Source organism: Podarcis filfolensis (assembly GCF_964270895.1).
Source record: "Podarcis filfolensis genome assembly, chromosome: 2".
Lineage (NCBI taxonomy): Eukaryota > Metazoa > Chordata > Lepidosauria > Squamata > Lacertidae > Podarcis > Podarcis filfolensis.
In genome coordinates, this window is record NC_139605.1 from 5,250,706 (window position 1) to 5,267,567 (window position 16,862).

The window sequence follows — 16,862 nt, forward strand, 5'->3', positions numbered from 1 at the left end:
TGCTTACAAAGAAGGGAATGGTTTTCTTCTTCCAGGGATTAGTGAGCTTCGATGAGGTGTCTGTGCATTTCACCAACGAGGAATGGGCCTTGCTGGATCCAGGACAGAGAGCTCCGTACAAGGATCTTTTTCACCTTAATCCATAGCTAGCGAAGGTGTGAATTATTGTTTGTGTACCATCAATGAGATAACTAGAAGGCGCATTGCTAATTTCTCCTGGACTAAAGAACATTTGAAGAACCTTGTTGGATCAAAGGCCCATGTAGTCCAGGATTCTGTTCTCACGGTTGCCAATGTGGGAAAGAGGACTAATGTGTTTCTGAGCGTCAGAAGAGGAAGAATATGCACAGCAGTCCTTTGGAGATTTACTCCTAAGTAAGCTCCACTGAGTTCAATGGGTTGTACCTTCTGGTCACTAATGTATGAACCATGCCAGCCTTAAGAAAGGATAGAGGAAGCAGACAGATTAATTTGGAATCACAAAAACATGTTTAAAAACTGTTGGGGACTGTTGCAGAGGGGATGCCCCATTTGAGCTTCTCCAGGGGCAGGAAACTATCTAGGGCAGGTGAATCCCTGGAGGCTCCTTTTACTTTTACTCTCCCTCCCAAGGAACCTGCAGCTTGTTTTGTCTTCAGAGCTCCTCAGGAAGGATGAAGGAGGCTGATCCTGCAAACTTAGCAAGGATGGAAGGGGGAAGATGGACGGTTGACCTGGTCAGGCTGTCTCCCACCACCTTTGAATGTTCCCTCCCAGGACCTCCAGAGGGATCTGGTGAGTTGCAGAGAATGGAGAGGGGGATCTGGAGAGATGTTTGGGGTGAGGAAACTCCCCTGGCAAGAAAACCAGGAAGGCTGCAGGGCACAACTACTGGGCTGTGAAAGATAAAAGATAGAAAAGGAAAGGAATGTTTTTCAGTGGTGGCATGGGCACGGGATTTTTGGTGGGTGGGCAGGACTTTTGTTAGGGGGGCAGAACTGGTATGATTGGTCAGTTAGTTATGTGTTTCTAATGTTTTACTTGATCTGGGGGGCTGCCCCCCACCCCTCCTTGGCTATGCCCATGAATGGTGGTGTGAAAAAAAAATTCTTTTTCAGAGTATAATATTGTGTTAGGTCCTGAACCTTCCCACACTCGGTGGTAGCTGCAGCAATTGGCAGATGAGGGACTGAATGGGCTTCATCTCAGTATTCAGACAGATTTTTTTGGTTTGCAGCAGCCAAGCTGCCAGGTCAGCAGTGAGAGACTTGTGGGTCATGGCGGCAGTCCCTCTCTAGCCCACAAAGCCATTTTACTCAAACCGTGCCCTGCTGCCCTACATATGTGGCCTCAGGTGGGACGTGCAGGGGCCAGGATGTGACTGCAAAGGATATGTATCAGGAGCCTGAAAATGCACCGCTGAGTGTTCCTTGGCACCTGAGACAAGGTGAGGACCACTTGCTTTTTTTAATACTCCCATATACAGTGGTACCCCGCTAGACGAATGCCTTGCTAAACGAAAAACGCGCAAGACGAAAGGGCTTTCCGATTTTTTTGCCGCTTCGCAAGACGAATTTTTCTATGGGGTTGTCTTGCAAGACGAAATTTTTTTCGGGTTCTTGCGATTTTTTTGCCTTTTCTGAAAGCCGCTAAGCCGCTTATCTGCAAATTGCCGCTTATCCGCTAAGCCGCTAATAGCCGCTAAGCTGCTTATCTGTCAATTACCGCTTATCCGCTAAGCCTTTAATAGCGGTGCTCCGCAAGACGCAAAACCCTGCAAGACGAAGACACTCGCAGAACGGATTTATTTCATCTTGCGGGGCACCACTGTATACAGAACTCCTGGTGTGCCTTTTGCAGACTCTCCCAAGTGTCCTTATTTTCCAGGGACAGTCCCAGATTTACAAAAGTCATCCCAGTTTTCAGATTTGATCCTGGAATGTCCCACTTTTTCTTAAAAGGTAAAGGTACCCCTGACCGCTAGGTCCAGTCACAAACAACTCTGGGGTTGCGCGCTCATCTCGCTCTATAGGCCAAGGGAGACGGCATTTGTCCACAGACAGCTTCTGGGCCATGTGGCCAGCATGACTAAGCTGCTTCTGGTGAAACCAGAGCAGCGCACAGAAACACCATTCTATTTACAAACAAAACATTTAAATAGCTACCTTTCTACCGGTAGGTTGGGATGGGGGGGCCACAGGAACGAAAAAAGGTCAGAAAGGGGCCAAGGCCGGGAAAAGGTTGAAACTCTGTTCTGCATCATGTTTCTGAATTTAAGAGAAGTTAGGGCAAGCTGCCAGTCAGATCAGGAGGATTTTCTGGGGATGATGTAAAATGTAAAATAGAGATGCAAGCAGCTTAAAGTCCGCATTAAAAGTCGCTCTGTGGATGAGGCCTGATAGAGACCCAGCATTTACCAGTTTTCATTTTTAATCCATTAGGAGATGTGCCTCATGAAAGAGAGGAGGAGCATAATGCGCAACGGAAACAGCGGGTTCAAGTTGGAACCTACAGAAAGGAGGGGACCCAAATGCAGAAGGTGGGGAGGGAATCCACCGCTTCTCAGGTTAATGAAAATCAGATTTGCAGAGAGAAGCATGAATGTACTGTGTGTGGAAAGAGCTTTCCTTATCACTCAACGCTTACTTCACATCAAATAGTGCACTCGGGTGAAAAACCATATAAATGCTGGGAGTGTGGAAAAAGTTTTAGTCAGAGTGGCTCTCGTAATTTGCATCAAAGAACCCATACAGGGCAGAAACCTCATCAGTGCTTTGAGTGCGGAAAGAGCTTCAGAAAAAGTAGCTCCCTTAATATGCATTATACAACCCACACAGGGGACAAACCAAATTACAAATGTTTGGACTGTGGGAAGAGCTTCAGGTCCCGTGACTCCATCATGAAGCATCAAAGAATTCATGCAGGTGAAAAACCATACAAATGTTTGGACTGTGGGGAGAGCTTCAGGCACAGTGACTCCCTCACGAAGCATCAAAGAATTCATACCGGGGAGAAACCTTATGAGTGTTTGGAGTGTGGAAAGAGCTTCAGTCGCAAAGACTCCCTTACTTTGCATGAAAGAAGTCACACAGGAGAAAAACCTTATAAATGTTTGGAATGTGACAAGAGCTTCATTCGTAGTAGCCACCTCTCAAGACATAAAAGAACTCACACAGGGGATAAACCTTATAGATGCTGGGAGTGCGGAAAGAGTTTTAGTCAGAGTGGTCACTTTACTTTGCATCAAAGAACTCATACAGGTGAGAAACCTCATCAATGCTTTCAGTGCGGAAAGAGCTTCAGTAACAGTAGCTCCCTTAATATGCATCATACAACCCACACAGGGCACAAAGCATATTACAAATGTTTGTACTGTGGGAAGAGCTTCAGGCACAGTGACTCCCTCACGAAGCATCACAGAATTCATACAGGGGACAAACCTTATGAGTGTTTGGAATGTGGAAAGAGCTTCAGTCGCAAAGGCTCCCTCACGAAGCATCACAGAACTCACACAGGAGAAAAACCTTATAAATGTTTGGAATGTGACAAGAGCTTCGTTAGTAGTTCCCACCTCACAAGACATAAAAGAACTCATACAGATAAACCTTATAGATGCTGCGAGTGTGGAAAGAGCTTTAGTGACAGTATCCGCCTCACAAGACATAAAAAACCTTCCAAGTGTTTAGAATGTGGAAAGAGCTTCTATTGCAGCAGCCACCTTACTAAACATCAAAGAATTCATACAGGGGTCGAATCTTACGAATGTTTGCAGTGTGGGAAGAGCTTTTGTCACAGTAGCTCCCTTACTCGGCATCAAAGAACTCATAGGAAAACATCTTAGAAGGACTTGGAGTGGGGAAAGATCTTCAGTCACATCAAGATCTCCTACAGGAAGCAAACCAAAGATTGTACTCAGTGTTAGAAATTGCTTCTTTATCTTTGTTTGGTTTTAATCTTGCTTACCTCCCTCTGTTTAATCATAGGCTTTTGCTTGTTCTGAGGCCTTTTGAGTCTAGTCTGCCTCCTAATGTCCACAGTTGAGTAGCAGGGTTTTGTATTAGATTTTCTTGGTTTATTGGCTTCTCCTTGCATCATGGCAGTTTGAACTTGGCAAGGCGAAGAGTGGGCTTGCATTAGACAAGGAAAAAGATACTGTGTAGATGAGGCAAAATAAAATATAGAGACACAAGCAGTTTCAAGTCCACCTTAAAGTCCAGTGTGGATGAGGTCTTTACACAGTCTTTTACCAGCTTTCTTTTTTTATTCACCACCACAGCAATGATTTGTACCCTGCCCATCTAACAGGGTTGCCCCAGCCACTCTGGGCAGCTCCCAACATATATAAAAACATCTCCCATTAAAAGGTTTCCTTCTATAGGGCTGCCTTCAGATGTCTTCAAGGTTACTCATATCTTTGACATCTGATGGGAGGCCCTCTGCCTGGTTCCCTGTAGCTTCTCACATTGAGGGAACTATCAGAAGGCCCTTGGTGCTGGACCTGTGGTCCTGCTGTGGCTCCAAACCTTGTTGATGTAACAGAGTGCTTTCCTAATAAAGAACAAAACTACAAATTGCTTCCAGTAGCACCTTAGAGAACAACTAAGTTTGTTATTGGTATGAGCTTTCATGCGCATGCACACTTCTTCGGATACAAAGTGTGCATGTACACGAAAGCTCATACCAATAACAAACTTAGTTAGTCTCTAAGGTGCTACTGGAAGGAATTTTTTTATTTTGTTTCGACTATGGCAGACCAAACACAGCTACCTACCTGTAACTACACATTGCTTGTCTTGTTTGGGCTGTGTGTCCAAGACAGTCGCCCCTTGGGCTTGAAGCTTTGGGGGGGGGCGTTAATAAATAATAATAATAAACAACTTGAATCAGATCCTGTTTTTGTAGCATGCATGCACAAACATATATAATTATATCTATATATATATAATTTTATTGTTTAATATTCTTGCTTATTCCCAGGTGGGGTGCCTACTTCCCCATTTTCGTTTTCCAGTTTTTCCTACACATCTTTGTTCTTCTGCATCCGTCCCATAGGATATGACATTCATCTCTCAGGTGTTTCCAGAAGCTGCAAAACACAGAAATCTTCCTTATGGTTGCTATGCTGCAGATTGATTTCCAGAGGAGAGTTACGTAAATTTACAAATACATAGTTTATTTCCTTTGGCACATAAAACATTCCTTGCATTTAACGTTCCGTATTTTGCACTTACGCATCTTTGTAATAATTTTAAGGAATTTATCCTAAGGAAACTGGAGATTTTAAGGGCCTACGCTGATTTTAGTTGTATTTTATCGTTCCTACACTGGTCGTGTAGGTGTTGGTCAAACCAAACCCTGTGGAACTCCCTCCCATCAGTTATCATGGAGATAAAGAGCTACACAACTCTTAGAAGACATCTTAAGGCAGCCCTGGGTCGGGAAGTTTTTAATGTTTGATGTTTCATGATGCTTTTATATGTGTTACAATTTTAAATAATGCATGGGTTAGAAAAAGTGCTTAGAAAACATTTCTGTCCACCAGTTGTTAACTCCAGGACCTGAGGAGATAAGGTACTTCCTACAGCACATGAACTACAGAATCTCTTCCCCGATGAAGCATAGTGGCTTGGAACAAGAATGAGGCCCATTCATGGAGGATTAGGCTAGTCCCAGACTTTGCAACTCCTGCCCTAGAGAAGTCAGATGGGCTGCCGGCAGGTGAAGACCTTATGCCAAATAAGCTTCTGGAAACTGGCTGTTTTTGAGGAAAAGGCTGGTGTTGCTGTCCTTTTATTATTTTTAATACCAATACTTTTAATAGTCCTTTATATCCATATGTATTTTAACTCTCTTGAAGTTTAATCACTTCTTTTCCAATTTAACGGTAACCTGCCTTGACTTCCCGTCCTGGAAAAAGACAGGCCAAAAACATAACATTAATACAAATGGTAATGATGATGTCCGTAGGTTCTGGCCAAGCTGGCTCTGCTTTAAACATGTGTCCTTCGGGGGGGGGGCGTGTTTCTAGATGTCGTTTTCTGGATATCAGCCAGAGTTGGACCATAAAGAAGGCTGATCGCCGAAGAATTGATGCTTTTGAATTATGGTGCTGGAGAAGACTCTTGAGAGTCCCATGGACTGCAAGAAGATCAAACGCATCCATTCTTAAGGAAATCAGCCCTGAGTGCTCACTGGAAGGACAGATTGTGAAGCTGAGGCTCCAGTACTTTGGCCACCTCATGAGAAGAGAAGACTCCCTGGAGAAGACACTGATGCTGGGAAAGATGGAGGGCGACAGAGGACGAGATGGTTGGATAGTGTTTTTGAGGTTACCAGCATGAGTTTGACCAAACTGCGGGAGGTAGTGGAGGACAGAGGTGCCTGGCGTGCTCTGGTCCATGGGGTCATGAAGAGTCGGACACGACTAAACGACTAAACAACAACAACAAAGTCCAGAGTGCGTCACTGACTCCACTCAGCTTTCCCTTGCCTTTGCCTCATGAAACCCAGGAAGACAGGATCCCATTCTACTAGGAAATGGTCACTTCCTCACAAAGATCCCAGTACTTGTTTTTTTTTTTTGGGGGGGGGTGTTATTGGGATGTTTTTGTTTATGTATTTTGTTTTCATATTCTGATTTTATATTGTGAGCTCCCTTGAGATCTGCACATATAGGGTGGTATGAAAATGTAACAACAACAACAACAACAACAACAACAACAACAACAACAACAACAATAATAATAATAATAAAAAATAAATAAATACTTCGTGGGTCAGTTCCTCCCTATAGGTGAGGACCAGGTCCAAGAGCGATGACCCCTTTGTTAGAGTAGAATTCCTTTTTAAGGATTATATATGTCTTCCTGCTTTATCTGAAAGCCACCTTGACTCCCAGACTTGGGGAAAAGGAGGCATATACTGTACATATAATAAAAAATAATGATGATACTATGGCTCTCAGGGGTCACTGGATCCTGCATGGGGAACCAGCTGGGGGAGAGGATCCTGTTGCCTCGGGGCCTAATCCTGCAGGGCTTTCCAGACAGAATCCGGGCGCCTCTCCTCGCTCTCCGCCCCAGCAGCCAAAAGGTTCCTGCCACTCGGCTCCTTCAAGGGTTAACAGGAGCCACAGGGCCGAGATTCCTAGAGGGGAAGGGGAGTCCGTAGCCAGAGGAGGAAGAGCTTCCGCTTCCTGTCCTGGGCCAATCACAAGCAGGGCAGGGGGTGGCCTATCGTTCCCCCCCCCCCCGTGTATTTTCTCGAAGCAGCCCCGGTTTGTTTCTACTTGGGGAGGGCGATCCCTGAGGCTCCGGTTTTGATTACTGCTTGTAACTGCCCCAGTGCATCAGTCTGGCTCTGCAAGGCACGGAGTGGGGGGATCCACCCCAGCGCCTAGCCCAGGGGATCCGTCTGGTGCTGCTGCCTTGCATCTAGTAAGTAGCTAAGTGTCTACTCAGAAGAAAGCACCACTGAGTTCAGTGGGCCTTACTCCCAGGTAAGGGTGGGGGGGCTATAGTGTTTTATCTATTGTCCTGCTGTGAGTCCTGAAGGCCATTCCCTGTGTGATAGGAATTTTATGGTCTTAGATATATGGTAATGTTCATAAGTGTACCAACCAAGCACATACATAGATCAGCACAGGAAGGCCAACCTGGAACCATTTTGATTCCTAAACTGACCAAATCTTTTCTCTGCAAGGTCAAAATGGAAAAGCCTCCCCATTGTCTTTTCCTTCACAAATCCTGTCTTAAGGGTATGCCTGTGTTTGAATAGGGTGTGAGCCTGTGACCTGGCCCAGAAACTAAGTATTTATCATTACAAAAGACTGGCCAGGATACCCAGGAAATCCAATCAAGTAACCTGCCAGACAGGAGAAAACGAAAACAGGAGAAAAAACAATATTAAAATTTCTGTTTTAGACTGCCTTTTCTGTGATGTAGGTGTGCTGTATCTGAGGGGTGGTCTTAAGTTACACCCCTTCTGTGATGTATGTATGATGTTTCTGGGGGTGGTCTTGATCTACAGGGTGGCAATTTCAAAAGTCTTTATAAGGCCTTGCACACCATTTTTCTGGGTCCCTCCTCTCTCCTGCAAGTGAGGGGAACACCCTGTTGCAACAGATCAATAAAGGCCAAGCCTACAGGCTGCTGTTTTGCTCCAAGTAATCCTGGTTGGTGTCTTTGTTTTTTGTCCAAGGGAGCCCTCATTGGAACAAACTCTGGGGTTTTTTAATAGTTTTTAATCTGTGGCGTTTTACGTTTTACGTTTTTTGTTCTTTTATTTTGTTTTTGCTCTCTTGGGTATGGGATAAACATTTAGTTAGCACTGGGGACTAGTTTAATTTCGGAATAATTGTAAATAGTTGTTTTTAGTTGGTTTCTCCTGTTTTATTGATTTATTGTATAGTTTGTGTTCTGTTTTGAAGTGGAGAGAGTCAGGGCTTCCTGGCACTGGACCCCAGCCAACAGAATGGCTAGGGCACGTTGGGGGGGGGGAATGCACTGGCACACCTGATATCAGTGAGGAGGAGATACACTAAGACTAGACCATCTCATTACCGAGGAGGCAGGTTTAGTCGTTGTTTGAAGACTATCCCTGCCTCCGGGTCTGGTCTTGACTGGGAGGATACTGGAATCGGCAAGGGAGACCAACATGACCTAAAGGTGCTGCTGTGCAATGCCTGGTCAATGATTCACAACACCGCTGTCATCCATGACTTGATCATGGATGGAGGACTTGACCTGGCATGTGTAACAGAAACTTGGTTGGATGAAGCAGATGGTCCTGTCCTACCTGCTGCTTGTCCACCAGGTTTCTCTTACGCACAGCAACCCAGGTCATGTGGGCGGGGAGGGGGGGGTTGCAGTGATTTTTAGGACGTCATTAGCTTACACCAGGTGTCGTACTGGGAAGACCCAGTTTTATGAGTACATGTTCTGGAAGCTGGGCAATAGGGACAGTACAGGATTCCTTTTGGTGCACCAACTTCCCTGCTGCACCAAGGATTCCCTGCCTGAGCTGCTTCAGGTCATGGCGATTGTTCTCCAGGAGACACCTAGTTTGGTTGTCCTAGGGGATTTTAACATCCATGCCAACAAACCTTACAAGAGGCCGCTCTGGACTTCGTGGAAAGCATGGCCTCCATGGGGCTGCCCCTGAATAAGTTTGGTCCAACTCATAGTCGTGGACATGATTAGACTTGGTGTTCACCTCTATGGATGTGGGTGATCTGACACTAAGTAAAAGCAAAACAAAAGAAGTGCCATGATTGGATCACTTCTCTGCAACTGGACTTCTCTGCAACCCTTCCCCACTGTAGGGAGGTGGGACTGATTCTGATGGTCCTCCCCCGCCACTTAATGGATCCAAATGGTTTCCAGAGAGAGTGGTAGGGGATGCTTTATCCTGTGTTGATGGCCTTTCTGTTGATTCCCTGTGGCCTGCTGGAATGCAGAGTTAACTAGGACTATCGACTGTCTGGCTCCAAAGGGCCCTCTCCAATTGCATGGAGCCCGGACAGCCCCATGGTTTTCCCCAGAGCTGCGGGTCATGAAACATTCTCTGAGATGGCTAGAGCACCAGTGGTGGAAAACGCAGTCTGAATTGGACCAGACACAGGTTAGAGCTCAACGTTGAGCCTACCAAGTGGTGATAGCGATGGCGAAGAGGACTTTCTTCACCGCCTCTGTTGCATCTGCAGTAAACAGTAGCAGGAGACCCTTTCAGGTGATTCACAATCTAACAGAACAACCTTTGCCATTGGTGCCTGGTAAGGCCCCCAAGATCTCCTGCAAAGTATTTTACAAATAAAGTGGCTCAGATTCGGAAAGACGTAGACTCCACCATGGGAACAGGGCTGGGGTGGGAAAGTGCTAGAGTCCTGTCTAGTCAAGTTGCATGTGATCAATTCCAATGTTACCTCTGAGGATGTGGACAAGCTGCTTGGACAAGTCAACCAACCACCTGTTTCCTTGATCCTTGCCCACCCTGGCTCATAAAAGCGACCTGGGAAGGGCTGGGTGATGGGCTCTGCGGTGTAGTGAATGGTTTCTTCTGTGAGGGAGCCTTCCCAGACCCACTGAAAGAGATGGTTATTAAACTGCTTCTTAAAAAAATATTTTTGGACCCGGCCAATAAGGCCAACTATTGCCCAGTCTCAAATCTTCCATTCTTGGGCAAGGTGATTGAGCAGGTAGTTCATAATAATCATAATCATAATAATTTATTTATACCCCGTCCATCTGGCTGGACAACTCCAGGCATGCCTGGAGGATGCGGACCATTTGGATCCCTTCCAATCAGGATTCAGGCCTCATCATGGGACTGAAACTGCCATGGTTGCTCTGGTCGATGATCTCCAGCGGGCTAGGGACAAAGGTGAAAATTGTTTCCTAGTTCTGCTGGATTTCTCAGTGGCCTTTGATACCATCAACCATGACATCCTTCTGGACTGTCTTAAAGGATTTGGGAGCACTGTTATACAGTGGTTCTGCTCCTTCCTCCTGGGCTGTGTCTAGAAAGTGGTGGTGGGGGATGAGTATTCAGACCCCTGGGCTCTCATTTGTGGGGTGCCTTAGGGTTCCATCCTCTCCCCCATTTTAACATCTATATGAAGCCGCTGGGAGAGATCATCAGGGGGGTTTGGCTGGGTGTTCATCAGTATACGGTTGAGCTCTACCTCTCTTTTAAATCAGAAGCAGAGGGATGGAGAGTGGAAACAAGGAAACTCTGGCAAGAAAAATCCCTTCAGGCTCCATTTACTTCTGCCTCCCTTCCAGGAACCTGCAGCTTGTTTAAACTTCTGAGTTCTGCAAAATAATTTCAAAGATCTGTGATCCTAGAAATGACCTGAGCCTGGGGCTCCCCACCTCCAGCACCCATTAAGGCTGGGATAGGTCAGCTGAGTTCCTGGGGGTTTGGGAGGGGAGGGAATGAGGAGAAATGGATGGACCCCCCCAAGTGAGCAGAAAAGACAGAGCGGGGAGAAAAGGCAAGAAGGTCTTGACTGGAGGAAGGGAGGGGAAGAGGACCGATGTGTTTCTGGGTGTCAGAAGAGGAAGAATATGCACAGCAGTCCTTTGCAGATTTACTCCTAAGTAAGCTCCACTGAGTTCAATGGGATCTATTTTTAGGTCACTACTGTGTGAACCATGCCAGCTTTAAGAAAGGATAGAGGAAGCAGACAGATTAATTTGGAAACAGAAAAATATATTTTAAAACTGTTGGGGACCGTTGCAGAGGGGATGCCCTATTTGAGCTCCAGGGGCAGGAGAATATCTAGGGCAGAGGAATCCCTGCAGCTTCTCTGAGGCTCCCTTTGCTTCTCTCTCCCTCCCTCCCAAGGAACCTGCAGCTTGTTTTGCCTTCAGAGCTCCTCAGAAAGGATGAAAGTGTCTGATCCTGCAAACATAGCGAGGATGGAAGGAGGAAGATGGACGGTTGACCTGGTCAGGCTGTCTCCCACCACCTTTGAATGTTCCCTCCCAGGACCCTCAGAGAGATCTGGTGAGTTGCAGGGAATGGAGATGGGGACCTGGGGAGATGTTGGGCGTGAGGAAGCCCCCCTGGCAAGAAAACGAGGAAGGCTGCAGGGCCAGAGCTCTGGGTTGGCAGAGATAAAAGGTAGACAGAAAAGGAAAGGTTTTTAATGGTGGGGTGAAAAAATTCATTTTCAGGCAGCACTCCTCCTTTCTTCTCTGGTAGGGATCAGGAGAAAGACACCCCACTTTTACCATGGAAACTGTGACTGGGAGCTCCACGCATAATGAGGCTTCCACAGCCTCCTTAGGATCTGCTTTCAGGTCACTACCATGCCTACCATTCCCTGAGGGCTGGAAGGAAGACCTGCTCCCTGCTGCAAGGCCCATTTCCACCTGGCCTAGGGGGCAGAGCCCAGACTCACCTTGAACAGCCTAAAGAGGCTCCTGGGAGGCCACTGGGACATTGCTGGAACAACTCTTGGGCTGGGGGCAAATCGCAAAAATGTTTTATAACGTTTTAAACAGTTCTAGTTTTGGTTCCCCTGTTTTGTTTTTGTCGAGTTGGTGTTAGTTAAATGTTTAGGGACGCAGGCGACGCTGTGGTCTAAACCACTGAACCTTTCTGGCTCGCCAATCAGAAGGTTGGTGGCTTGAATCCCTGTGACGGGGTGAGCTCCCGTTGCTCGGTCCCTGCTCCTGCCAACCTAGCAGTTCAAAAGCACACCAGTGCAAGTAGATAAATAGGTACCGCTGCGGCAGGAAGGTAAATGACATTTCTGTGTGCAATGTTTTCCATCACAGTGTCCCGTTGCTGTTTAGTCATGCTGGCCACATGACCCAGAAAGCTGTCTGTGGACAAACACTGGCTCCCTCAGCCTGAAAGTGAGATGAGTGCCACTACCCCCTAGTCGCCTTTGACTGGACTCAACCATCCAGGGGTCCTTTACCTTTACTTTAAATGTTTAGTTGGGGTTGGTGGTTATTTTAGTTTGGGTATAACTGTAAAAACTGTTCCCTCCCAGGACCCCCAGAGGGATCTGGTGAGTTACAGAGAATGGAGAAGGGGAGATGTTGGGAGTGAGGAAGCTCCCCTGGCAAGAAAACCGGGAAGGTTGCAAGGCAAGAGTTCTGGGCTGTGAGAGATAAAAAGTAGAAAAGGAAAGGAATGTTTTTCAGTGGTGGCATGGGTTTTTGGTGGGTGGGCAGGACTTTTGTTAGGGAGGCAGAACCAGCATGATTGGTCAGTTAGTTATGTATTTCTAATGTTTTACTTGATCTGGGGAGCTGCTCCCCCACCCCTCCTTGGCTATGCCCATGAATGGTGGTGTGAAGAAAATTCTTTTTCAATCAGTTCCATAGCATAATGTTAGGTTGCGTCCTGAATCTTCTGACACTCGCTGGTAGCTGCAGCAATTGCCAGATGAGGGACTGAATGGACCTATTATGTTTTATTGTAATTTTACTGGTGTTAGCTGCCCTGAGCCCAGCTCTGGCCAGGGAGGGCAGGGTATAATCATCATCATCATCATCATCATCATCATCATCATCATCACCACAGACACGGCATTTTACCAGTGTTCCTTTTTAATAATTTAGGAAATATTTGGGGGATCCTGACTGAAGGAGAACCATCAGAAGTGGCATCTGAAAGACTTGAGGAACAGAAGAAACAATGGAAACTGCGGCTTCATGTTGGAACCTACAGAAAGGAGGGGACCCAAATGCAGAAGGTGGGGAGGGAATCCACCGCTTCTCAGGTTAATGAAAATCAAATTCATATAGAGAACTATGAATGTACTGTGTGTGGAAAGAGATTTCCTTCTCACTCAACTTTTACTTCACATCGAAGAGTGCACTCGGGTGAAAAACCATATAAATGCTGGGAGTGTGGAAAAATCTTCCGTCGGCGTGACTACCTTAATCAGCATCAAAAAACGCATACAGGAGAAAAACCTTATAAATGCTGGGAGTGTGGAAAAAGCTTCCGTCAGAGTAGTCACCTTACTTCGCATGAAGGAATTCATACAGGGGACAAACCTCATAAATGCTGGGAGTGTGGAAAGAGCTTCCGTCAGAGTGGTGGTCTTACTTTGCATCAAAGAACTCATACAGGTGAGAAACCTCATCAATGCTTTGAGTGCGGAAAGAGCTTCAGTAACAGTGGCTCCCTTAATATGCATCATACAACCCACACAGGGGACAAACCGTATGAATGCTTGAAGCATGGAAAGAGTTTCCCTCAGAGGAGCATTCTCACTAAACATAAAATAACGCATGCAGGTGAAAAACCATACAAATGTTTGGACTGTGGGGAGAGCTTCAGGTACAGTGACTCCCTCACAAAGCATCAAAGAATTCATACTGGGGACAAACCTTATGAGTGTTTGGAGTGTGGAAAGAGCTTCAGTCGCAAAGACTCCCTTACTTTGCATGAAAGAAGTCACACAGGAGAAAAACCTTATAAGTGTTTGGAATGTGACAAGAGCTTCATTCGTAGTAGCCACCTCTCAAGACATAAAAGAACTCACACAGGGGATAAACCTTATAAATGCTGCGAGTGCGGAAAGAAATTCAGTCACAGTGAAACCCTTACTAAACATCACAGAACTCACACAGGGGAAAAACCTTATAAGTGTTTGGAATGTGGAAAGAGCTTCTATCAGTGTCGGCAGCTCACTAGCCATCAAAGAACCCATACAGGGGATAAACCTTATAGATGCTGGGAGTGCGGAAAGAGCTTTAGTGACAGTGGCCACCTCACAAGACATAAAAGAACTCATACGGGGGATAAACCTTATAGATGCTTTGAGTGTGGAATGAGCTTTAGTCACAGTGAAACACTTACTAAACATCACAGAACTCACACGGGAAAAGCCTTATAAGTGTTTAGAATGTGGAAAGAGCTTCTATTGCAGCAGCCACCTTACTAAACATCAAAGAATTCATACAGGGGACGAATCTTACGAATGTTTGTAGTGTGGGAAGAGCTTTTGTCACAGTAGCTCCCTTACCCGGCATCAAAGAACTCGTAGGAAAACATCTTAGAAGGGGTTGGAATGGGGAAAGATCCTCAATTACATCAAGATCTCCTACAGGAAGCAAACCAAAGATTGTGCTCGGTGTTAGAATTTGCTTCTTTAGCTTTGTTTGATTTTAATCTTGCCTACCTCCCTCTGTTTAATCATAGGCTTTTTCTTGCTCTGAGGTCTTTTGAGTCCAGACTGCCTCCTAATGTCCACAGCTGAGCAGCAGCGATTTGTGTTAGATTTTCAGTCTGAACGTAGGAAGGCAAAGAGTGGGCTTGCATTAGACAAGGAAAGGGATATTGTGTAGATGAGGCAAAATAAAATATAGAGACACAAGCAGTTTCAAGTCCACCTTACAGTGTGCACATCAATCTCTGACTTTTGTCCTCTGGGTTTCTAGGGGGTTTCCTGTTGTTATTCTGCCTCTCACAGCTACAATAAACCTACCATTAAAATTATGGACTGGTCATTTCATCAGAGGGCAAACGGGCAAATTTAGCAGGGGATCAAATACTTCCCCCCCTCACTGTATATAAAAGCATCTCCCATTAAAAGGTTTCCTTCTATAGGGCTGCCTTCAGATGTCTTCTAAAGGTTATCAAGGTTACTCATCTTTTTGACATCTGATGATTGGGCATTCTACAGCGTGGATGCTACAACTGGGAGGGCCCTCTGCCTGGTTCCCTGTAGCTTCTCACATTGCGGGAACCACCCTTGGTGCTGGACCTCAGTGTCTGGGTTGAATAATGGGAATGGAGATGTTCCTTCAGGTCTACAGGCCATCGCCATTTAGGGCTTTAAAAGGTCAGTATCAACAAGTTTGAATTTTGCTTGGAAACTTAACTAGGCCTTTCAGGAGATATTTGGAGGAAAGAACCGTGGAGCAGGAGGAGTAACATAAATAAGGGGTTCACAGTGTAGCCAACAGACAGGAGGGGAGAGAAACATAAAGCGGGGAATGAATGGTGCTTTTCTGGTTGAAGAAAATTAAATTCACAGAGAGGATACAAAGTATGACTGTTGAAGGTGTGGAAAGAGATTTCCATATCATTCAATGCTTATTTCACATCAGTGTGCACTTGGCTTAAAAACCATATAAATGCAGGGTGTGTTATATATATATGATACCCCGGCTCTCAATGGTCACTGGATCCTGCATGGGGCACCTCAGAGGAGAGGATCCTATACTCGGGGCCTGATCCTGCAAAGCTTTCCAGACAAAATCGGCTTGCCACTGCTCCCTCTGCCCGTAGCAGCCAAGAGTGTTCATGCCTCTCGGCTCCGCAAGGGTTAACTAGAGCCATAGAGCCCAAATTCCTAGAGCGGAAGGGAAGTCCAGAGGAGGAGCTTCCGTTTCCTGTCCTGGCCAGCCTTTTTTTCCTTCCTTCCTTGTCGGGGTCGCTGAGTTTGCCTCCGCCCTCCTTGTCCTCTCGGGGGATCTCCGGTTGTTTCTCCGCCGGGAAGGCTGCCTCTCCTCCTGCCGCCTCCGGGTCAGATGTGGGAAGGGAAGGAGGAGGGAAGGAAGGAGAAGGGAAGAGCTGGGACTCCCATAGGGCAGAAGAGGAGCCTCCTCGGAGGACGAAGGCCAGGCGGACCCCGCGCAGCTGAACCCGAGAGAGTGAGGGAGAGAGAGGGGTTTTTTTAGTAGAAAACGAAGGCCCTGCTCCCCTGCACTGAAAATATTTCATTTTAAAATAAATTGCTGGTCCTTAATAATGTGTCCTGGACAGTAGCAGCTGTAGTTATTAAATGTTTCCAAAATATCTAAGCTCTTCCTCAGAAAGGTGTCCCTCTGCACTGAAAATATTTCATAGAAAAATGTCGGTCCCTCAGAATGTATCTTGTAATTATTTTAACTCATATTCAAAATATCTAAACCCTTTTTCAGAAAAGTATGCAGGTGGCACACAGATGAAAATAAAGACAGAACACAGCTAAAATTCACAGAACCATGCAAAAACTAATATACATAAAGGCATCGGTTTTAAATAATAAATACTGTCTCTCTCTCCCCCACCCACCCTCCCTTCACTCCTCTCTCTTGCCTGCTGTGAAAGGTGCTGGGCAGGTTTGCACATTACTTTGTGGCTCGAATCCACAACCTGAGATTAAGAGTTTAATGCTCTACTTGACTGAGTTATCTCAGCTGTCCATGAGATCCATTCCGTCCTTGCCTATTGTTTTTCTGTGTAGACAAACATACGATTAAAAGTTAATTTTTATATTACTATTTTATATTACTATTTCCATATGCATCATTTGCATATTCACATTACCTCAGCGTGTAATGTGCTGCTGATTTCTGTTTTATAATCTTTTGCTTGGGCAAATCAGGAACTTCATTTTCAATGTTTTCATGAATTCTTTGGCGACC

The 16,862-nt window shown here is 45.8% G+C and overlaps 2 protein-coding genes across 13 annotated transcripts in view; both read left to right on the top strand.

The window, feature by feature from the left end:
* Positions 1–16,862, top strand: part of LOC310756634 (uncharacterized protein) — an 820,367-nt gene that overhangs the window by 160,178 nt on the left and 643,327 nt on the right. The window lies entirely within an intron of this gene.
* Positions 1–16,862, top strand: part of LOC310756520 (uncharacterized protein) — a 34,272-nt gene that overhangs the window by 11,560 nt on the left and 5,850 nt on the right. For 4 of the 10 annotated variants that reach the window (XM_083600728.1, XM_083600729.1, XM_083600730.1 and 1 more), the window contains 3 exons: positions 36–774; positions 11,395–11,487; positions 13,059–13,574. In XM_083600728.1, coding sequence (XP_083456854.1) covers positions 654–774; positions 11,395–11,487; positions 13,059–13,574 — 730 coding nt within the window. In that variant the 5' untranslated portion in view covers positions 36–653. Of the gene's footprint in view, positions 1–35; positions 775–6,936; positions 7,478–10,241; positions 10,360–11,325; positions 11,488–13,058; positions 13,575–16,862 lie in introns of those variants that run through there. The other 6 variants (XM_083600732.1, XM_083600733.1, XM_083600726.1 and 3 more) reach the window with 6 other exon arrangements.